The 24,507-nt window shown below is 39.1% G+C and overlaps 2 protein-coding genes across 3 annotated transcripts in view; one reads left to right on the top strand and one right to left on the bottom strand.

The window, feature by feature from the left end:
- Positions 1–24,507, top strand: part of LOC120461256 (uncharacterized) — a 48,303-nt gene that overhangs the window by 14,569 nt on the left and 9,227 nt on the right. The gene's annotated exons all lie outside the window — the stretch shown is intronic.
- Positions 15,985–24,458, bottom strand: LOC120461206 (uncharacterized). The gene is made up of 11 exons (XM_089124816.1): positions 24,422–24,458; positions 23,352–23,390; positions 23,024–23,276; positions 22,802–22,947; positions 20,444–20,723; positions 20,196–20,341; positions 18,726–18,999; positions 18,480–18,619; positions 18,194–18,285; positions 16,689–16,791; positions 15,985–15,992 (listed from the first exon to the last, which is right to left on the bottom strand). The coding sequence occupies exons 1-11, from the start codon at positions 24,456–24,458 to the stop codon at positions 15,985–15,987; spliced, it is 1,518 nt and encodes a 505-aa protein (XP_088980942.1).

The following is a 24,507-nucleotide window of genomic DNA, read 5'->3' as shown; positions in this document are numbered from 1 at the left end:
ACTCTGGTTGTCATAAAGGTTTTTGGAAGATGTTTGACGAGAAACTGTTTGCATGTTGTTTTTTCTGGTTCTCTTGACATTGGATAAACTCTTATTTGTCTTGTAAATGAGCCACTTACTCTGGAGTTTAGATTTAGTTAAATTACAAGCATTTTTAATATGTTACTGTTTTGTAATGTAATGTAAAATAAAAACAACAATCATGCTTTCCCAGTTGATGTAGATGTCAATACCAGAAGATCAATTACAAAATAAATGTACATCTGATCTCAACAACATATTCTCTACATTGTGTGATCTTTTATAAGCATGGGCAAGTATTGAAAATTCATCTTTAAGAGGCGACATGATGCTAAAATAAACCAATTTTTGTGTACAATATTCAATCTTGTAACTGTTCTTGTTCAGAATCAGAATCAGAAAGAGCTTTATTGCCAAGTGTGCTTATACACACACAAGGAATTTGTTTTGGTGCTGAGGGAACGCACCTTTGATGGTATTGAAGGCGAACTTAAGTCCACAAAAAGGATCCTCAGGTCTGTCGAGATGTTGCAGGATATAATGTAGTCCCATGTTGACCGCATCATCCACAGACCTGCTGCTCTGTAAGCAAACTGAAATGGATCTAGCAGGGGTCAAGTGATGTCCTTCAAGAGGGCCAACACCAGTCTTTTATCGACTTCATGACCACAGACAGGTATGTGAGAGCGACAGGTCTGTAGTATTAAAAAGATAGTTAAGACATTGAAATTCATTGTTGATATGTTTTAGCTCACCTCAAGGGCATCCTCAAGATGTAGGTGTCTTTGTTTCCACAGTAGTTTCCAGTAGTTGACCAATTTGTGCAAAACCTTGTGTTGTTTTAAAGATGCAAAATGTTTCCATCTGGACACACAGACAATGATTTCCATTCGAATTTGTTTCTTTATTTAAATGCCATCGCTGAGCATTATATGACCAGAACCAGCTCGTCCAGATGGCGATATTAACTCTACTACATATGTTTATTGTAACATTTGCTCTGTTGCAGCTTTTTTTGATGGGTTATTAGCTGTTAAAGTACAGAAACAAAAACCAATTCAATGTTTATACGTTTATTGGAAGAACGTGACCAAAAAAAAAAAAAAAGTTTTGTGGCACATTTCAGCTTCCTTGATCACAGCTTGTAACAGTTTAAAGTTTGTAGTTTCTTAAAAAGTTGAGTTATATATAAAAATACACAACATTAATGACATCTCCAATTTCTCTTTACACTGCAAAAAATGCTTTGTGTGTTTTCCAGTAAAAACATCTAAATAAACTTAAATCATCAGGACACATTTAATGGAGAAGTAAAATGACTTTAGATATTAAATCTTGTTTTCTGAACAACGTATCAAAATGAAGTGCGTTTTTGCATGGCAATGACAATAATCTGTTTTCCTTTTAAATTCATGTTATTGTTAGATATGTTTTGAGCTGAAACTAAGATTCCCTTTCGCGTCCTGAGACAGTTTGAGGAACGCCTCAGCGTGACACTTCTGGGTGGTCAGCGGGGTTCAACAGAACATTTGGCCACTATAGTTGGTAATCAAACAAAAAGTGGGTTCATGGGACGGGGGCGTGGCTTGGGAGTGGTCAGCTGGGGTCGACGGGACATTTGGCCACTATAGTGGGCAATTGGACAAATAGTGGGTTCGTGGGACGGGGGCGTGGCTTGGGAGTGGTCAGCCGGGGTCGACGGGACATTTGGCCACTATAGTGGGCAATTGGACAAATAGTGGGTTCGTGGGACGGGGGCGTGGCTTGGGAGTGGTCAGCCGGGGTCGACGGGACATTTGGTCTCTCCAATGGGTAATCAGACAAATAGTGGGTTCGTGGGACGGGGGCGTGGCTTGGGAGTGCTCAGCCGGGGTCAACGGGACATTTGGCCACTATAGTGGGTAATCGGACAAATAGTGGGTTCGAGGGACAGGGGCGTGTCTTGGGAGTGCTCAGCCGGGGTCGACGGGACATTTGGCCACTATAGTGGGCAATTGGACAAATAGTGGGTTCGTGGGACGGGGGCGTGGCTTGGGAGTGGTCAGCCGGGGTCGACGGGACATTTGGCCACTATAGTGGGCAATTGGACAAATAGTGGGTTCGTGGGACGGGGGCGTGGCTTGGGAGTGGTCAGCCGGGGTCGACGGGACATTTGGCCACTATAGTGGGCAATTGGACAAATAGTGGGTTCGTGGGACGGGGGCGTGGCTTGGGAGTGGTCAGCCGGGGTCGACGGGACATTTGGCCTCTACAATGGGTAATCAGACAAATAGTGGGTTCGTGGGACGGGGGCGTGGCTTGGGAGTGCTCAGCTGGGGTCAACGGGACATTTGGCCACTATAGTGGGTAATTGGACAAATAGTGGGTTCGTGGGACGGGGGTGTGGTTTGGGAGTGGTCAGCCGGGGTCGACGGGACATTTGGCCTCTACAGTGGGTAATCGGACAAATAGTGGGTTCGTGGGACGGGGGTGTGGCTTGGGACCGTTCAGTGGGGTCAACGGGACATTTGGCCTCTACAGTGGGTAATCGGACAAATGGGTTCATGGGACGGGGGCGTTGCTTGGGAGTGGTCAGCCGGTGTCAACGGGACATTTGGCCACTATAGTGGGTAATCGGACAAATAGTGGGTTCGAGGGACAGGGGCGTGTCTTGGGAGTGGTCAGCTGGGGTCGACGGGACATTTGGCCACTATAGTGGGCAATCGGACAAATAGTGGGTTCCAAGAGCTGGGTTGTAGGTGGGTGGCTCTCAAGTCTAGCCCTACTCCCACTTTCGGGGTGAGTACGTTCCCCTGAATACTGGCACTGGCTGGGGATCCTTCAGGTTCACTAGCCACATTCCCTAGAAGGGACCTCTTCTAATTGGAAACTGTGGTTCCAGTTCATGAGCAGGTCCAGATAGGCCTTTCATTTAACCATGTGAATGGAGGTTTTCCTGCGAGGCTTGGGCTATGACCGTAGGGAATGCTGTCACTGACAGCCCAGTGTGACCTGAGGGTGATTCTAGCGTTTCATTTAAATTTGCTGGTTCTGACAGTTGTCACTGCCACCTGGCATGCACTCCCCTTAGCATGGTGGCATTGGGATATCGTCCCCCAAAGCGTCATCGACACAGTGCGAGTTCCCTTTCGAAAGGGAACGTCTAGGTTACGACTGTAACCTCTGTTCCCTGAGAACAGGGAATGAGACACTGTGTCTCCTCGCCATGCTTCGGGGCTTGTTACCGAACAGTGCCTTCAGACGATAAGGTTTGCAAGTCGCCCTTTTATACTACCAGGTCGCACGTTAATCATTAACGCTACGCAATGCTAATGTCGCAGGTCAATGTGATTGCCGTGATTTTATTGTGATTTCAGACACCTGTCACGCCTGAGGCGTTCCCTAAAGCGCCATCAAGACAGTGTCTCGTTCCCTGTTCTCAGGGAACAGAGGTTGCATAACTTAGATGTTTTACTGTAATTAACAAAAAAAAAACTCCATTGTGTCCTGCATTAAATTTCTGAATTACAGATGAGGAAATAGTCAAAGGAGAAGATGTAGGGACTTTGGAAACAAGTCACCTCATGCATTATCATATATTCACTTGCTGATCTACACTGAAGATCTTCTCTGACAAAACATGGAGTCTTTCCACATGATCTCCATGAAATCCTGAGCAGTTGGAGAAAAACGTAAAAAAGTTAATTCATCAGTCAGGTAACGCCAATTTTTACAGGTTAACCTAAAGCTGCTGAACACAATGTCCAAGCTTGACAAAACTCGGCACACAGAGACAACAAGACATTCTGAGGATGAGGGAGAGTGAATGAGAGAGGAGGAGAGACAAGGTTGATCATGTGATACACATTTAAACGGCTCATCCTCCGTAAAACGTATATAACTCACACACACTCTCCATCGCTAACGAAAGACGGACACCTGTGATCAACCATGAAGAAGCTCTTCAGTTCCCTGTGGATCTTACTAGGTAAAGTACAACATACATTATCTGCTATTTTACTAGATTCACACTAATGTTAACACTGTATTAAACTATGTTTCTAGTATAGTTTGCACTCATCTCACCCTCTTCTGTGGATTTACTGCATTTTTTTCTTTCCAAACATGTTCCTTTTATCATGGTTAGCATAAAATACCTCTCTCAATTTATAGATTGTAAATGAACTTCATCGCTGGATCTTTGGAGTGTTTTTTTTTTACTTTGTTATTCTAGTTCTGCTTTACAAAACAAATCTTGAAATCAGTGCTCATTTGTGTATGCAAATGGTTTCTCAAGAAAGTCATGATTCACAGGAGCGTCTTCTTAACTCACTTCAGATGACAGTATTTTGCAAGATGCAGATTATTGTTAATGTGTCAGAAGTTTTCACCAGCTGGGCCATTAATACACAGATCAATGTTTTACAATGCCTTTATCATTCAGATGATGTGCGATTAATTAGTGACTATTAAAGTGAATTGTTTGGAGAAAAAGTTTACTTTAATTCACAGAGTGGCAGAACCTGGTGATGTGAACTCATTTAAATCATTTTTTTTAACCCAGGGCTTTTATTGATTCAAGAAATGGTGAATGGAGAGGAAGGTAAGCATCTATTTGCTTTCAAATATATTTTTATCTCTATTATATTCATTTCGTTTGAACTGACCTTTTCTTCCCAAACCACATAAAACACCAGAATTTTTATATTTTCTGTTTTCACTCTAATTTGAAAGTTTTATTAAAGACCAAATGTTCAACAAGAATTTAATACAACTGTATTTTTACTGGTCTTCTTTCAGAAAATTTAGCATTAAGGCAAACATCCACCCAATCATCCATGTACATGAACGAATACGCCGAATATGCAGTTGATGGTGTACGTGAAACCTATGCCCACACTAACACGCAGACGGACCCGTGGTGGAGAGTGGATCTGATGAAAGTATACAGAGTCAACAGAATAGCCGTCACTAACAGAGTGACCCCCTCTTATTATACCAGGATAAACGGGGCAGTGATTCGCGTCGGGAACTTTCTGGACGTTTACAACAACACCATGTGAGGCCTCCTTTGACTGTTTTGATTAATAAAGCTCCAGATGAACAGAAACTGATAACAGATGATCTCTCTCTCGCTCTGTAGATGTGCTGTAATTTCCAATATTTCATCTGGAGCCACAGCCAACTACTCGTGTGGCGGTATGGTGGGACGTTATGTGATTGTCCACATTCCTGGAGATCTAAAGACTCTTACTATTAGTGAGGTTGAAGTCTATGGGTATATAGCAGGTAATTCTGTTTTGTAGAACACTTTTCAATATGTCATGCCATACAAAACTGAAAATTGTTGCACTTTATTCATGTCCTCCCAAACCAGTGACATTCTCAAATCTCATTCACACAAGTGCATGTTCAAACTTTGAGTGTCAAGACATGTCAGAACTTTATTCTTTATATCCCAGGAAACCGGGCGATAGATGGAGCCGCTACACAGTCGTCAACATCTGGGGACTGGTTTGCTGGAAACGCCATTGATGGTAATCGAGGTTTCCAGCAGTTGTACACGGGATGCTCCTCAACCCTTAATCAGACTAACCCGTGGTGGAGGCTGGATCTGCATGATATGTACCGAGTTAGTAATGTGGTCGTCACTAAAAGACGAGATTGCTGTCCAGAACAAATAAATGGAACGGAGATTCGCATCGGGAACTCTTTAGTGAACAACAGCAACAACAATCCCATGTGAGACTCTTGAGGTTGAAAGTACATGAGAGCTTGAGCACAAATGAGAAGGATTAATGTGAATGTGAAGATTATATTATCTTTATCTCCATCTGTTTCTCTCTCTGTCTGTAGATGTGCTGTTATTCGAGACTTTCGAGGAGGCGAGTCCTACAGCTACTTGTGTCATGGGATGATTGGACGTTATGTGACTGTTCATCTTCCTGGAGATCAGAAGATTCTTACTCTTTGTGAGGTTGAAGTCTACGGGTATTTGGCAGGTAATGGCCGAGGCTACGTTTGTATGTTTTTCCCCTGATTGCTTTGCTCCCGGGAGTACTGGAAAGAGTTCGCAGGGACCATCTTCACCTGCTTCTTGTAGCCCTGTGGTGGCCGGTTCAAGTTTGGTTCGCAGATCTAGTGTTTCTCTTAAACAGGCTTCCTATGGAGTTTCCCATCTGGTGAGACCTTCTGTCCCAAGCAGAGGGCTTGATATTTCACCCTCGTCCCAAACTGTGGAAGCTGTGGGCTTGGCCTCTGAGGGGGCCCAGCTCATTGGGTCAGGTCAACCCAACACAAAGTCTTGTTCGCTCTTCAGGAAACATTTTCAGGAATTTTATTTTAAAAAGTCACGGACAGCTCCTTAACGTTTCTGAATTTATTTTATTTACAAAGATAAATAGATAAATATAAACTGTGAGTGAGCGCATACAGGCACGGCTGCCTCATAATATCGTGTTAAAAAGCTTTCTTTGTGAATAAACATGTCCTCTCCTTGTGGTAGCTTGAACCCAAAGGGGAATCGGAAATGCATGTTTAGACGGAGGTCGGATGTCCAGATATCGAATATCTGATTTAAAACCACATTTGGAAGTAGCTCAAATCTGATGCGAAATTATCGGATCTCAGGCAGATTTTTGTGTTTATACATGTGCCAACAGTCAGATGTGAGTGAAAGATCAGATTATTTTTTGTAAACTCAGCCTTTAAGAGCTGCAATAATATTAGTGCTTGTTCTCTGTTTCACAACCTTGCTAGAAGACACCCTTACTAATTTCTCGATTCGTAAAGTCTTTGTCTTGCGTTAAATAAAGCAAAATCTGCCCTCTGAGTAAACAACTGATCCAATGCCTCTCAGAAATGACTCTCTTCACCCCAAGTCATTTTTCGCTAACAATATTCACTTCTGCTACAAACTTTGTGCATCAATGTAAAAGCCTTGTTTTCATACATTTTTTTTTAGAAAATCTGGCAGTATCTGGAGTCGCTACACAGTCGTCAACATCTGGGGACGGGTTTGCTGAAAAGGCCGTTGATCGAGGTCTCCAGCAGTTGTACACGGGATGCTCCTCAACCCTTAATCAGACTAACCCGTGGTGGAGGCTGGATCTGCATGACATTTACAGAGTTAGTAAAGTGGTCGTCACTAACAGACGAGATTGCTGTGCAGAACAAATAAACGGAGCGGAGATTCGCATCGGGAACTCTTTGGAGAACAACGGCAGCAACAATCCCATGTGAGACTCTTGAGGTTGAAAGAACATGAGAGCTTGAGTACAAATGTAAATTTGAATACGTATATGACAGTATCTTGATCTGCTTGATCGGTTTCTCTCTCTGTCTGTAGATGTGCTGTTATTCCTGCTATTCCAGCAGGCGAGTCCTACAACTATCTATGTGGTGGGATGGAGGGACGTTATGTGAATCTGATCATTCCTGGAGACATGAAGAGACTCACTCTCTGTGAGGTGAAGGTCTATGGACAAGGTACATCACTCATATTGGTTTATAATATCAGATAATAATAATCTCTTCACGTGGTCATATTTTTTTTGTCAACAAGACACATTGAGGAACACGGAAATGGAAATTTAATAAATGCCTATGTGTAGGTACTAGGTTCTAATATTTAATAAGTTAAATTCTAAGTTTTACGTATTTACATGTATGACTGTGTTTGTTTAGGTCCCTGTTTAAAAAGGTCATTAGTAAAAATGCAGTTAAAATCCATCAATGATTTGACTGACCCTTCAGTGAGAGAAAATGTTCTGAAACAGGTGAGAGAAAGAAACCCATTCAACCTTTATTGAATACTGTGAGAAGCATAGATGTTGAATATTAGGCCAAATTGTTCTCAAGTCATTCAGTTTTTGCTGCATTTTATAGTAAATGGCATTAATTGTTCCATTAAGAACCTTTAACATTCATGTAATCTTTCCATTAATCAAAATATTCTTTATAGTGGTGAAATGCTATAAAAGCTACTCTCAGTGCTGCGCTGACAGTGCTATGGGAAAACATTTTTGTTTGACCTGTTCTGAAGTCAAGAACACGCCAAAAACAAGAACATGTCTTTAAATAACCTGATGATGATGATGTCATTAGAATGCACACTCAAGAAAAGCTATAAATAATTCTGAAGAGTTAAATGGCGAAATAGCTATCTGGAGATGGACTTTGAGAACGCCGCCTCTGAGCACTCGTCCCTCAATGATGAAGTGCATGAGGAGTTATTCTGTGGTCTCTTGTGAAGAGGCCAGATTACAGCTTGACTGGCCATAGGAGAAAGAGCAAGTGATAGAAGTCCACATTTCTGTCCGGTGGCAAAGGGGAGGAGCCTCGGCGATGGGCTCTCCAATCTGCAAGGACCTTTTCATGACGAGTTAAAGCATTCTTGGGGGAAACCTTATTTTTCACATGGCTCTGTACCCTCAACGTCAACTTATTTGACTATGGTGGGTGCAAGGGCACGTGGTTATACGCTGATGCCCCAGTTTGAAGAAACGCTCGTGAGCGTTGATCAGTTGGCACATGCCCAGCTTCTCTCAGGGTATTTGTGGCTGTCATATCGGCTTGCTATGCCCTGATTGAGTCGGGAGGCACCCTCTGATTTTCCGCTTCGTCAATAAAGTTAGGCGGCTAAGCCCTCCCGTTAGAGCAAAAGATCCCTTTGTTGGTCTTGGCCATAGTCCTTGAAGAGCAAGTTGAGAACCATTAGATTCAGCGCCTGACAAGCTTCTGACTTCAGGGCTTTGGCAAGAGGCGCTACCTTGCAAAAAAAGTATGTGATGCGCTAGGCTGGTTCTCTCCATGTTACTCCAGGCTCACATGCCCTTGACTTCCAAGCTCATACCTGAGACCATTTTTGTGTTTGTTCCACACACTACACAAGCTTGCGGGGTCCAGACACTTCCAGTGCAGCAGTGTCGGTATTCCCACAGCGCTGTCAGCGCAGCATTAAGTGTAGCTTTTGATAGGGAACATCTCGGGTTACTTGACTGTAAGCCTGGAACGAGATGTTAACGGTGGAACGAGATTCACACTCTTCAGACATCTTTTATAGCCTCTCATAAGCACGAGTTCCAATGACGTCATCGTCAAGGGTTATTTAAAGACAAGTTCTTGTTTTCCACACGTACCTGAGAACCGGTCAAAAAAATTAAAAAATGTTTTCCCAATGAACTCAGTTCATCATGTCATTCCCGCTTTTCAGGGAACGGGATTGCAATCAAGTAACCCGAGATCTTCTTCATATTACTTTTTTGTTTTTTTAGGATTTCTGCTATGGTATCGCTGTGAAATAAAACACCTTTTGGAACCTTTTTCAGTGTAGATTTATTGTACATCAAATTATTATTATAATTATTAAAGCATTTGCACTTACAAAAAGAGAACTGGTTTAAATGAAAACGCCACCCTTCTTCCTCAAGATCGAACATTGGGCAGACGTTAAATGTTGGTTGAAAATGAAAAACCTGAAATGCATGGCAGTACACTTATTATCAGCTTGTGTATCGCTTGTGTTTCAAAATAATATATTCTGGATGACACAAGTGGAAAAGACCACTAAATGATGATTTTGTCTCTATCAAGTAAACAATTTCGTCTGATGTTGGAGCTTACCGTCAGGTTCACCCGAATCCAGTGTCTTCCTGACATCACAATGACATACTGTGCTTTTTAGTGAGGAATGTTTAAGTCTATCATCCCATGATCTAATCTGTTCACTATGAATGTATTTTTTTAGTTGGGATCTGCTCTTGCTAAAAGAGGATTCACAGGTTTGACACTGCGATGGACTCAAACTCCTAAACGGGTGATCCAGAAGGTGAACAATGCTCAACGTAAGTCTGTTATCACAACTGAAAATAACATGCACAAATGGAAATGAGTATAAAATTATAGTAATATGTAATGAGCTAAATATTTTCATTTACAGGTCCTTGTGAGAACAGAAAATCCCCTTGAAATCAACACTGTCTTCTACTCTCTAAATTCACATTCTCAATCAGAAAATAGCTAGCAATGCTGTTGATTTATGAATATACACATGGTTGGTCTTAAATCATATTAAAAACGCCACATAGACATAACATTAAAAGCTTCATTTTCACCAAAGGGGGACTTTAAATATATTTTGCTTCACTGTTTCTGTGTATTCAAACCTTTAAGATCCAAAAAAGGTTGTATAATGGTTATAGCATATATTAACTAATGGCATAAAAAATATATAGAAGTAAATATAATATAAATCAATTGTTGTTTACATTGAAACTCATAGTTGTTATAAAAAAAATAACATGACCGTCACCTTCCTTTTAATATTTCATTTAATTACTGATTTTAACAGAAAAAGACTGTTAATTGGTTAACAGAAAGTTTCTTTGCTATATATGGTGTGATAAATCGAATGGTTTACTGTAATTTGTATAATAATGTTAGAGAATCAGTCACACAGAAACATGAGTATCAGAAACATGTGGAGACGGTCTGAGGTTTGTATTTCGTGTTTTCGGAAACACACACCAGGGCTCGCTTATTTGTTTGTTTGTGTTTTTGCAGCTGATTTGGGAAGTCAGTGTACACTTTTATACACAGCAGAAAACACCCAGAACATCACCAGTCATGACATTTCTTGCTTTCTAGATCAGTTAATAGTGAAAACAGAAATATTACAATTTAAAATATCTATTTTCTGTGTAATATTCCTGATATGAAAGCTGTAGTTTCAGCATTATAACTCTTTTACTGATTGCAAACTTTTGAGCTTTTGTCACTTGATCTCTAGGATAGTATTTTTCAGTTTGCTTTTTAGATCTACTTTACTAATCAAATCATATGTTGAACAGATGCTCCTTTGTGTATGTAAATGGATTGACAGCCGACATGATGTTTGTCAGGCAAGGCAAGTTCATTTATGTGGCACATTTCAGACACTATTTCAAAATGCTTTACACAGAAATGAATACAAATTAGAATACAATAAAAGCAAGGGAAATTAAAACACCTCGCCCATTTCTCTACATTTTGCAATGACCTTGCATGACACAATACCATGAAAAATGCCAGTTGTGAAGATATCAGTTTTCGGATACTAAGCTATTCATTGTGGAGTTTGTGGATATCATCGGATCGAAGATGCGTCCATCACAAAGGACACTAATACACATGTGCACAGCAAAAATCACAACATGTGGATAGCACTTCTCTGAGGTTACTCAACTCGTGTTTACTGAAAGAGTATTGCCTCACAAGCGGAACAATTAATTAAATAAAAAATGCATTTGCATGTTTTAGTTCAAAACTTTGGCAAACTATTCTTGAACGACGAGTTATTATTAATTCGTATAGTTATAGAATTAACTGTAGAAGATATCAAAAGCATGTTACAACTTCTATGTTTCAGTCAGCGGATTGTTATCTGTGAAGTTTACTAGTGAATAGTAAACACTCAACTTCAATTAACTTCAGCAATGTATAAATTAAAAAGATGGTTTGATAAAAATAAATTATCATTAAACATTAATGAAGCTAACTTCATGTTACATTACATTGGACATTACTTGTGGCGTCCCACAGGGGTCAGTTCTGGGTCCAAAATTGTTTTTGTTATATATAAATTATCTATGTAAATTTACAAAGACAGTGAAACTAGTGCTATTTGCGGATGACACAAATATTTTTTTAGTGGAGAGTACTACTTCAGCAATGTATAAATTAAAAAGAAGGTTTGATAAAAAATAAATTATCATTAAACATTAATAAAACTAACTTCATGTTATTAAATTCGGATACAGGTAGATGGGGTGGACATAGAAAGGGTTAATGAAAACAAGTTTCTTGGGGTGATAATAGACGATAAAATAAGTTGGAAATCTCACATAAAACATGTAAACTTTCAAGAAGTATTTCAATATTGAACAAAGCGAAACATGTTCTGAACTACAAATCACTCCACATTCTTTACTGTGCGCTGATATTACCATATTTAAAGTATTGTGTAGAGGTTTGGGGTAATACTTACAGATGCAGACTATTATCTTTATTTATGTTACAAAAAAGAGCCATAAGGATGATTCATGGTGCTGCTTATAGAGATCACACAAATGTATTATTTTTAAAATCCAAGACGTTGAAATTTACTGATCTGGTTTATGTTCAAACAGCACAAATAATGTATAAAGCAAACAATAACCTACTCCCTGGTAATATTCAACAACTGTTTTTTTTAATAGAGAAGGGAGATATAATATTATAAAAACAATTATGTGTCCGTACAACGTTAAAAAGTTTTTGTGTATAACTCATAATCTCAATGATCTGTTCTTTTGTTTTCAGTAAGCGGTCTTCTCTGCAATTCAAACTGGGAGATTTGAACATATACAAATAGAGGCGAACTGCTCAAATGTGATTAATCGCTACAGCATAACGTTATTTTTGACTAATTTATTTTGTTACAGCCTATGTAAGCAAATGCCAAATTTACATCCTATTCATGGACTGCAGCTGCCAACTTTTGACTTTAGCTTACAGATGAACTCAATCTCCACCAACACCGAAGTTCCCCTTCCCCACGGAAGACCTCACTGGTATGAGCAGCCGAATCAACGATACACTCACGACTGTTATCACCACAAATGCCCAAGTCAATATCAAACTGAAAATGTACTGTCTTTAACAGTTTAATCGACTATTTCTCCCCCTGTGTGACTCCCCAGTCCGTCTCAAACTGCAAACAGTCCGTCTCTCAACCCGGTCTCCTCCCAAGACGTCATATAACTGACGTTAAGGGACGTATTTTGACCATACGTCAATATTCGCCTTTTTAGGGCCCCCTTAAACGTCGGTAGATGAGGTTATGGGATCCTAACTCTACCCCAGACCTAAACCTACCCCGTCACCTAACTGACGTTAAAGGTAAAGCGTCAGTTGTATGACGGCCCGGGATCGCCATCTACCGACGTTTAAGGGGGCCCTAAAAAGGCGGATATTGACGTATGGTCAAAAGACGTCCCAAGACGTCAGTTATATGACTTTTTGGGATGAGAATGTGTTACTCTCCTCCAGTCTGACACGCTCTTTCTCATCTGGGCATGAGTTGCTGAGTCATAGGGCAGATTCACCAGAGAATTTAATCAAATATCAGGCTTTTCCTGCCCCGGTTACATGTAGTAATCGTTTGAGCACTGTGCTGATTTGCTAAAGTTAAAATTAGGTGATAAAAGGAGATCAAATATAAAAATATATAAAATTGATAGAGCGATAAAAAATTTAAAAGAAATAGAGCAAAACGCACAGCAGTAAGCAAGAGCGTTCGAACATTACATGTTGTACAACCCATTTACAAGTTTTCATTAATGTTTAGCATATTGTAATAACTATCTGTCTGTGTCTGTCCAGTGATCTTCCAGCTGGTTCTCATAATGAGGTAGCGACTTTGATGGAAATTATACACGGAAATGATTCTGAAGAGAAAATGCAAAAGTGGACAATGCTTTTTATTCTGCGTTTTTACGAGCGTTTTGGTTGGGAAATCCGCGTGCATTTGGTGCCGCAAAAGTGCGTGAAATTCAATGTAGTATGCACTCCAGGCGGCTAGGTGGCGATGTGGAGCACTGCCACACAACAACACCAAGTCCGCGCGCCTGTGTATAACCTTCACTGTCAAGCAGACTTTAGTGTTTTTACCATTAATACGGGAACGCGACGGTGGAGCGTTTTTAAGATTTCCACTCTGGAGAGTGGTTTCACTTTTTTGCGTTTTTAAGCCTCAAAAATGCCGTCGCCGTGGAAACGAAAGGCACATCCGATAAAATATTTTTACGTTTTCACCCGCGAGCGTTCTCGTGTAAACAGGGCCTAAGTCGGCAACCTCTGGACTTAGAATATTTAGTTCATATGCACACATGAGATGATGTTGTTTAGTGCATTTTCTGATCAGATTTCTCTTTTTGAGGGTATTGTGGATGGTCTCACAGACCTGTACAGATTAGTAACTGAATTATTTTGGAGAGAAAAAAAAAACCTCTCCTTTCAATTAAATGAAATTTTCTCGTTATTTTTTGGAGAATTAAATAAATATACTCGTTCAGTAGACATAATCACTAATTTAGCACGCATTTTGCATGCATCCAATGTAGAGAAAATGCAAAAAAGCAACATATGATGGCATCGCTTTCAGCTCATAGATTCCCCTATCCTAGACAGAGTGAATCGGTCTTATCTTTCTGCATATCTGCTTGGTTTGGAAGCCTCTCCCTGACAAATAAAAACAGACTTGGTAGTCTGGTCAAAGTGGCGAGCAAGATTTCCAGGAAAAGTTAGGCTCAACCACACTCAAATATATATATATATATATATATATATATATATATATTTGCTGCTTGTTGAAATTGTTTAATTACAACGAGCTTAAGCAACACAAATCTATACATTTTGTCCAAACTTAATTTGATTGTGTTCAATCTACTTAAATATGTAAAAATTTCAGTTTACTTAATCTGTTTGTGTTGGATTGCATGAATGATTTGTGTTGCATTAACTGAAACTGGGCTGTGCTTGTTAGTTCCCAGCATGCTTTCCATATGGCTGAATTAAGAGAGAATAATTTTTGAGAAAATGAGAAAAGGAGAAGACTTTATAGTGCGTAATTGTGTTTAATATTCAATTATATTGCAATTATTAAATTACAGTGGGTTACCATTGTGGAGAAGAATGGAGCATTTTGGTTAGGCTGAAAACTTAGCAATCCTATCAGCAAATGCTTTAGTTGATGAAGCATGTAAATCTTATAATTTAAGAAGCTAACAAGTGCTATTGGTAGATAGTACTTATACTAGAAATGTATTAATGTGACATTAAAATAAACTTTGATGTATTGGATGAATGAATACTATGAATACCTGAAACGTATCAGGAAGCCTTTTTAAATTCACTGACAATTATGTTAAATTATTAAATTATTATATTAAAATATTAAATTAAGCTATGCCCAACCATAGTTGAATTAACTTTGGTATATTAAGTTGACTCAATGTAAATACATTCAATTGTAATAACAGAATTGCATAATGCTGAAATAAAGTTAATTACGTCGAAAACCTTTCCATGATTTTTTTATGTTCATTCAAAGAGTTATTTTTTTGACTGCGGGGGAGTTAAACATAAAACAGGTCCAGAGGAAAGTTAGCTCTGAGCGGCGTTATCGAGTTCATAGATGCAGAACAAAGAGGTTAAACATATCTTTATGTTTTCATATGATGGTGGACTTCAGGGGGAACAGCCCAGCACTCCCACACTCACCATCATGGACAGCACTGTGGAAGCAGAGGAGTCATTCAGGTTTCTGGGCACTGCCATCTCTCAGGACCTGAAGTGGATAATCACATTGACTCCATGTGAAAAAGGCTCATCAGAGACTGTCCTTCCTTCACCAGCTGAAGAAGTTCAACCTGCCACAGGAGCTGCTGATTCAGTTCTACTCAGCCATAATTGAGTGCACTTTTTAGGGCAATATCTTAAACTTAGGGGATATTTATAATTTAAAATATTTAAAAAACTGTAAATACGCCTATAATCTGTAAATCTGAAAACGTTTATTCTGACTAAACCCAACTGATACTTTTGTTCTCATATTTTTTTGTATTTTATTTTATTTTTTTTTATTATAAGTTGTATTACTAGCCTCAGCACCAAAAACGATTCCTTGTGTGTGCAAGAACACTTGGCAATAAAGCTCTTTCTGATTCTGATTCTTCTAATACATAAAGATTTGTCACAGTTGGGTTGTAATAATGAGGATTAAAGAATATAAATGCAGCAGTCTTCTTTTATTAACGAAGGAACTCAGAAACAGAACAAGCAACTTAAAACATTGAGTAAAGCTGACAAAGAACTGAAAGAAACACAGGGCTTCAGAAAACAGAGAAAAACAATCAAAGAAATATGAAACGCCAGAGGGCACTTAATCAAACCATTTTCAACCTAGGAGACTAACAGAAACACAGAGAAACTAGAGGAAACTTAGGCACAGAACGTCTAGGTTACGACTGTAACTTTTATAAAATGTTATATTTATTACTGTGTATTTTTTAATGCTATATGTACAGCATTGCTGAGTATTTCCTCCTTAAAGCTGCAGTGAACCAAAGACTCAAAAACACTGTTTGAAATCGCTGGTGTTTCTGACGTCACAAACGACCTTGTAACCAATCAGATCAGCGTGTGATCGTCAACCAGTGGATCTCTGAGCTGAGTGAGTGAGTGGAGGCGGGGCTCATTTGCATATTCATAGATATAGAAATGAGCATATCTATGTATACTAAATACTAAATGAGGCAGGGGTGTCGAGTTACATTCAAGATATTTTAAGGCATGAACATTTTTCAAGGAAAAAATTAAATTTGTCCTTTTGGTGAGTTTTTAGGTTATTGACAACAGGGGGGTTTTAACAGTCTTTACACTCAATACATGTCATTATTAAAAAATATATTTTGTGTATTTAGAATCAGATCAATATGAATGTAGAAAGTCGAAGACTGTTGATTTCAAGGGTATTTTCCGCTCTCACAAGGACCTGTAAATGAATTATTTTTTTGCTCATTATAACGCATTAATAATTGTATAATCATTTCCATTTATGCAGCTTATTTTATAGGTTATTGTGCCTATAAAGAGAACAGACTCACGTTTAACATCGTTCGCCTTATGGATCACCCGTTTAGGACTTAGAGTTTGAGTCCATCGCAGTGTCACATCTGTGAATCCTCTTTCAGCAAGAGCAGATCCCAACTGAAAATAACAAAAATGATTAGATCCGAATGTGATGTATACCTCCCAGATGAACAAAGAAAAAAAATTATATAATGGTAGTAGTTATATTTACGTTTGTGATTTATATTGTTTGTTACAGCATAACTGAGATTCTGCATAAATATCTAGAATGTAAGACATAATATAATGGGTTTCTTAAGAGTTGTTTAAAAAAATCTTTCTTTAAGGCACACACAGACCTCAAGATTCAGTCAATGCTTCTCAACAATGGTGACGAGCAGAATATTCAATGAGGAAAAGTAAATTACATAGACAATTCAGATCACAATTTATTCATACCGCAATGCTTGATGGGAGCCATTATTGAGTTGTGATTTGTGGCAACAAGGATTATTATTGTCACCATGGTTGGGATACACAGGCTGATTATTGATTTCTGTGTTTCTAAATAAAGTTAAAAGTGATTTGATCAGAACAATTTTTATTATGTATTTTAGGTTATAAGAAAAATACAGATATGCAGCAGAACCACAAAACTGTTGCTCACAAGTTAAACCAAATCACCTGAATAAGTTTCATTTTTCAGATCACAGCATGATTATGTCAAAACACATCCAACTCTATCAGACCACAGTTTTCTTTGTTCATTTGACTGTTAGTAATCAAATAACAGCAGACAAAAAAAATTTAAAGTGAAAGTATGAGTGTCAAGAGCCCAACTAAAGCAAACACTGATCTCCATAATGGTGGTTTACAATTTGTGATTTTCTCCTTCAGAGATTCTGCTTGTTATCATCAGGTGTCTTCAATAATGCTCAATCGTCACTCAATTAATCACTTAATTGTTTCATTAACTTTAACACTCATATCTGCATCTTATTGTCCATCTGAAAGCAGGTGAAGGTGATTTACTAGCATCAGGAAGACACTGGACTCCAACTAATCCAACGTCCTTCAGGCGTCATGTTTCAGTTGACAATGAAAGTCGTGTTGATGTCTAGACTCAATGATTGCTTTTTGACTGCATAGTGTCCCCATCATTATACTGGGACATTAGGACCACACTTACCAAAGGGTGAATACTGCCCCCTGCTGGCCTCACTAACACCTCTTCCAGCAGCAACCTAATTTTTCCTAATTTTGTCTCATGGCTTTTTATGCGAGTTTATGGTCTTTGTAACAGTATTTACCAAAACACATAAGTTGTTGACTGAGAGTAGCCCACAAGCATTTCTTCAAACTGGGCATCATAGTATAACCATATCCCCTTGCACCCACGATAGTCAAATAAGTCGACGTTGAAATAACCTTTTTATGTTTACTATAAAATGCAGCAAAAATTATATGACTTGAGAACAATTTGGCCTAATCTATGCTTCTCACAGTAATCATAAAGTTTGAATTGGTTTCTTTCTCTCACCTGTTTCAGAACATTTTCTCTCATTGAAGGGTCAGTCAAATCATTGATGGAGTTAAACTGCATTTTTACAAATGACCTTTTTAAACAGAGAACTAAACAAACACAGTCACACATGTAAATACATAAAACTTTGAATTCAATTAACAATGAAATATTTTAAATATTGGAACCAACATATTGGCATTTATTAAATCATTTCCCTGTTCCTCACTGTGTCTTGTTGACTAATATGATGATGTGAAGACATTATTATTATATGATATTATAAAGCAATATAAGTGTGTACCTTCTCCATAGACCGTCACCTCACAGAGAGTGAGTGTCTTCATGTCTCCAGGAATGATCAGATTCACATAACGTCCCTCCATCCCACCACATGAGTAGTTGTAAGACTCACCTGCTGGAATAGCAGGAATAACAGCACATCTACAGACAGAGAGAGAGACATATGAGATCAAGATACTGACTGCCATATATTCAAATCTACATTTGTACTCAAACTCTAATGTTCTTTCAACCTCAAGAGTCTCACATGGGATTGTTGTTGGCGTTGTTCTCCAAAGAGTTCCCGATGCGAATCTCCGCTCCGTTTATTTGTTCTGCACAGCAATCTCGTCTGTTAGTGACGACCACATTACTAACTCGGTACACATCATGCAGATCCAGCCTCCACCACGGGTTAGTCTGATTAAGGGTTGAGGAGCATCCCGTGTACAACTGCTGGAGACCTCGATCAACGGCCTTTTCAGCAAACCCGTCCCCAGATGTTGAAGACTGTGCAGCGGCTCCAGCTACCGCCAGATTTTCTAAAAAAAATGTATGAAAACAAGGCATTTACATAGATGCACAAAGTTTGTAGCAGAAGTGAAGGTTATTAGCGAACAATGACTTGAGGTGAAGTGAGTCATTTCTGAGAGGCATTGGATCAGTTGTTTACTCAGAGGGCAGATTTTGCTTTATATAACACAAGACAAAAACTTATACACAGATAGGAATTTGTTGCACACGTGTAAACACAAAAATCCGCATGAGATCCGTTTTTTTTTCGCATCTGATCTGAGCCATTTCCAAATGTGGTTTTAAATCATATAGATATACGATATCTGGACATCCGACCTCCGTCTAAACATGTATATCCGATTCCCCTTTGAATTCCAAGCTACCACAAAGTGTACACTTGCAGGTGTTGATTATAATTAGGTTAATTTACTGATAGCCCCATTAAATAATAATAAATAAAATAATAAAGAAATATCTAACATCAGACTAATTAAAAATTAAACAAAATGTCAGGATGTCGTCTCTCAGTTGATGAACGTCGGGCAACAACATTGCTAACAGCCTGTCGCGTCTTACAATTCTTCGTTGTTTCAATATTGCGAGCACGTAGGCCTCGCATTGCCATTGCAGAAATGGATGTGCCACCGACGTTACAACAAAATAGATGTGTTTGCTGGGTTGTGGCCTAGATCTGGCAAACAGGAGTGGTCCACTCAAGTTTCATCATCCCACGCGGTATGTGGGCCAGATCATCATTCCACATGTGCCAGATGTGGGCCGACACAATGTTTCTATCTGTGTACGCTTCCACTTATAAACGTTTAGCAAAACAATAAAATCTCAAGGGAGAATAGGCTAGGATTCTGCTAAAAAGCTTTACACTTCAAACCAAATCTACGACCTTGATATGGTATAATTTATTAGGGGCCAAGCACCGAAGGTGCGAGGCACCTATTGTATCTGTTCCAGTTCTTCTTATTATTATTCTTCTTCTTCCAACTGGGCGTAGACCGGTTTGCGGGAAAGTTGTTTTGGTTTGACATTCTGATAGAGGACAGTCCCAACATTAAATACACCAATTTCGGTGTCTCTAACTCATCCCCTCTAGCGCCACCACCTGTCCAAAGTTTCACTTTTATTATGCACATAACTTTTGAACCGTAAGGCCTATCAACAAAATTCTTTTTTCCTCTTGTTCAATAGAATGCCGTGCAACAATTACCTGCCAAATACCCGTAGATTTCAACCTCACAAAATGTAAGAATCTTCTGATCTCCAGGAATATGAACAATCACATGACGTCCGACCATCCCATCACATGAGTAGTTGTAGGACTCGCCTGCTGGAATATCAGGAATAACAGCACATCTACAGACAGAGGGAGAAACAGATAATATAATCTTCACATTCACATTAATCCTTTTCATTTGTGCTCAAGCTCTCATGTTCTTTCAACCTCAAGAGTCTCACATGGGATTGTTGTTGCCGTTGTTCTCCAAAGAGTTCCCGATGCGAATCTCCGCTCCGTTTATTTGTTCTTCACAGCAATCTCGTCTGTTAGTGACGACCACATTACTAACTCGGTACACATCATGCAGATCCAGCCTCCACCACGGGTTAGTCTGATTAAGGGTTGAGGAGCATCCCGTGTACAACTGCTGGAGACCTCGATTACTGTCAATGGCCTTTCCAGCAAACCAGTCCCCAAATGTTGACGACTGTGTAGCGGCTCCTTTTACTGCCCGATTTCCTAGAAAATGTACTCATCTTTATTTTTGACTTCAACTTTTGCCCACTCTCTGTCTTTGAGTGAGCTACAATGGTGAAAAGAAAAAACTTATCAAAACTTCTATCTCTGCTGCAAATATGCGTGATATGTATCTTTATATCACTCATTAAACGCAAAGCTTCCACAAAGAAAAACAGTTCCTGGGAAGAAGCTTTGAGCAGAGGCGGGTGGTGGGTAAGAGGCAGACCAAATTTTAGCGGTCGTGTTTTTTAACTGGTTTAAAGTGGCTTTTATATTACTAATAGATGGAATATGTATAGAAAACGACACATACATCAAGAAAATAAAATAAGTTGACTCACCTAGTCCTAGCCTATCACTTCCATCCTTCCTTTTAAATGTCCGTGTTAAAAGAGCCGTTCAGTGAAGCTGATTGTTCTATAGCCTAAATCCAACTTAGGCATGGGAAATTCATTTTTAATTTGTAGCTAGTGTTTGAATAGTAGTTTAGTAAATTTGTTTGCGATCTGATATTCAGTATCTCGACTCTCCATAGCTACATCAGCAGAAGCGGTTCAAACTAATGACACAATATTTACATCTCAGCAGTGTTACTTTTCTGAACACTCACTCGATGGTGATTAGCTAATTCTTTTACCAACGAAAGCACTTCGAAAGTCTTTGAATCCGGCTATGGATTTTGCTACCCCTCCCTTTCTCTATCGCCTCAGATTTTGCATTTCTCAGCTTCGTGAAATTACAATCAAGAATTACACATTCTGAGACATAAAATGAATAACTGGGAATTTTATTAACATTAAAGTGCCTACTCCCATTTTCACCTCAAAATTTTGGCAAGGCTGGGCCGAGTCCAAAGAAGACGGACAATTTAAAGAAAATATTCAATGGTACCACTTATTTCAGAGTTTTTCACTAAAAATAAAAATGGCGGAGAAGGGAAACAGATGTAGCGGGACCTTAAGAGGAGAAAACGACCTCTAGATATACACGACCAGGCCACCCTGTTAACCAGGGAGGGAAATAGTAATACTAGTGAATTCAAACACCTACAAGGGACACACAGGAGTGTGGTTTTCGAAAGGAGAGCCATAGACGTCAACACAAACGAACCAAGGAACTCTTGAAGGAACCAAAAACGAGGCAGAGGCTTAAAGGAGAACTTGGCGCAAAATGAACCTTTGGTCTAATAAAACATCGGTACCTAGTCAACCGTTCTCTGAGATTTGTTTTCATGGTAATCGAATGCAAAGAGTTTTATCTCGAAAAACTTTTTAGCTTATAATGCTCGTGTATACGGCATATAGTAAGCCAAAAGAAATCGCTAGGCTCAAAATGGCCCCACACTAACATATTAACATAATGAGGGTCCCTTCATGCAAAACGAAGCATTGAGAACTTTGTAAGTGTACAGACCGTTTAATAAGAAGATACTTTATAAAGACAGTTCACTTTGTGTAGACAGGCGGCGCCATTTTTGAAAAACAGTCTCGACAAGTCAAACCACGAACGCCGTTCAAACTTAGCACGTCGTTCGTGGTTCGACTCTCTCGTATTGCATAATATTTTACGCTAGGGGAACACAGTGTAAAATTACCCCGTTACTGAAAAATGATGTCATTATCTAATGTAACGGAGGCCAGCTAGTAGTTGCTGTGCGAGTAAACCTCACTCCCCTGATCTCAATAGGCGCTCTAGCGACAGACGCTAGAGGCTGCAGTCTTTAGCCTCCTTGTTAGAGCGCCTGACTCTCATGCCGGAGACCCGGGTTCGAGGCTCGCTCGGAGCAGGTCGAGTTGGACCCGGGTGTAGGGGTTAAATTGGTGCCGTGACCCGGATGAGAGTGAGGTTTAGGGGGGTGAGTGTAACGGAGGCCAGCTAGTAGTTGCTGTGCGAGTAAATCTCACTCCGAGCACGTCGAGTGGGACCTGGGTGTAGGGGTTACACTAACCCCATTCTTTTAAACGCCGTTATCTCAAACAGCGCCTTCACTGACCAATCAGGTTCAATAATTTCAGAGAGCTGTGGAATAAAAATGATTTACTACTTTCAGTATTGAGTGCTATACAACAATGAATTACCTGCCAAATTCCCATAGACTCCAACTTCAGCAAGACTAAGAATCTTGTCATTTCCAGGAATATGAACAACCATGTAACGTCCCACCATCCCGCCGCATGAGAAAGTGGCCGTAGCGCTAACCGCAAGACTGGAAATTACAGCACATCTACAGAGAGATAATCTGTTATCAGTTTCTGTTCATCTACAGCCACATTCATCAACACAGTCAAAGGAAGACTCACATGGTGTTGCTGTAAATGTCAGGGAAGTTCCCGACGCGAATCACAGCTCCATTTATCCTCGAAGCATGGCTGTTTCTGTTAGTGATGGTCACTCTGTTCACGCAGTATACCTTCAGTAGATCCACTCTCCACCACGGGTCGGTCTCTGAGTTAGTGTGAGACCAGGTGCCGACCAAACCATCAAGCGCAAGTTCAGGGTAACCGCTTACATAACTTGAGGACTGAGTAGTTTTGCCCCAAAGTGCTGCATTCTCTGGAAAAGTTTTCAAACATTTTTGTCAAACAGAAAAAAACAACAACCAAAGGTTAAAAAAAGAAAGGTTCTTACCTTCTTGTCCATTTGCTATTTCCACAACCAATACAAACCCTGTGGAATCAATATTCAAGTGAGTGTCAGAGAACCAGGATTTGTTGAATCACATTCTGAAATTTTATTTCTACTTTATTTATATCTATTTTTAATTTAAATTTAAATTTTTGCAATTTCTGAATTTTTACTGTCTTAAGTTTGAATGATGTGTGATGTGTGTTGTGTTTGTTTTTCCATATGTGTGTATGAGGACTCGTATCAGACTCGTATCGACTTGGATTTGGTTAGTATCTAAAAATAAACTGAGAAATACCATTCTAGAGAACAAGTGACAAGCAACGCTTCAAAAGTTTGGAATCTGATTTGAATTTGAAATGAAGAACTTCATATTTTAGCAAGAATTCGTTAAATTGATCGAAAGTGACAGTGAATAGATCTGTAATGTTACACCAGATTCTATTTCAAATAAATGCAGTTCTTTTGAACTTTCTATTCAATTAATTCTGAAAAAAATGTGTATGACTATATCCACAAAAATCTGAAGAATCACAACTGTTTTCAGCATTGCATATAATAATCATATATGTTTCTTGAGCAGTCATCATATTAGAGTGATTCTGAAAGATCATGTGACACTGACGACTGGAGTAATGATGCTGAAAATTCAGCTTTGAACATGGGAATATTTTACAGTTTACTATACAGTATATTCACATGTGTAATACTATTACTCTTTACACTACTTTTGATCAAATAAATGCAGCCTTGGTGAGCAGAAGATACTTAATTTCAAAAACATGAAAAATCTCACAGACGCCATGACTTCTAACCAGTAAAATATAAACGCTGAGAAACGATGAATTGGGTAATGTAAACCATGATAAAAAAAAAAAAATGTGGGTTTAAAAAAATTACTTTATTATACAAAAGATTCATTGGATGAATCAACAACTGATCTAGAATATTTGTTTGGAAAAATGTCAATACTTTACAATATGCTATAAATCCACAGTAAAGACAAATGAGTGTAAAGTAAACTACAAATCCACATCCTAGCAAAATAGCAGATCATGAATGTTGTACTTTACCCAGTAAGATCCACAGGCACTTGAAGAGCTTCTTCATGGTTGATTAAAGGCGTTGGTCTTTCTTTTAGGGATGGAGAGTGTTAGTT

The sequence above is a fragment of the Pimephales promelas genome, chromosome 1 (assembly GCF_988280905.1).
Source record: "Pimephales promelas chromosome 1, fPimPro1.hap1.1, whole genome shotgun sequence".
In the NCBI taxonomy this organism is placed as follows: Eukaryota; Metazoa; Chordata; class Actinopteri; order Cypriniformes; family Leuciscidae; genus Pimephales; species Pimephales promelas.
This window is presented reverse-complemented; position numbering and strand designations above follow the sequence as displayed.

What these genes read in the sequence shown, in the direction of transcription:
- LOC120461206 (XM_089124816.1), bottom strand. Translation starts at nt 24,458, where the DNA reads ATGAAGAAGCTCTTCAAGTGCCTGTGGATCTTACTGG. An exon ending in AACGGCAACAACAATCCCAT is followed by an intron (nt 20,342 to 20,443) that starts GTGAGACTCTTG and finishes CTCTGTCTGTAG; the next exon opens with ATGTGCTGTTATTCCTGATA. An exon ending in GGTGACGGTCTATGGAGAAG is followed by an intron (nt 18,286 to 18,479) that starts GTACACACTTAT and finishes GTGTTTGTTTAG; the next exon opens with TTCTCTGTTTAAAAAGGTCA.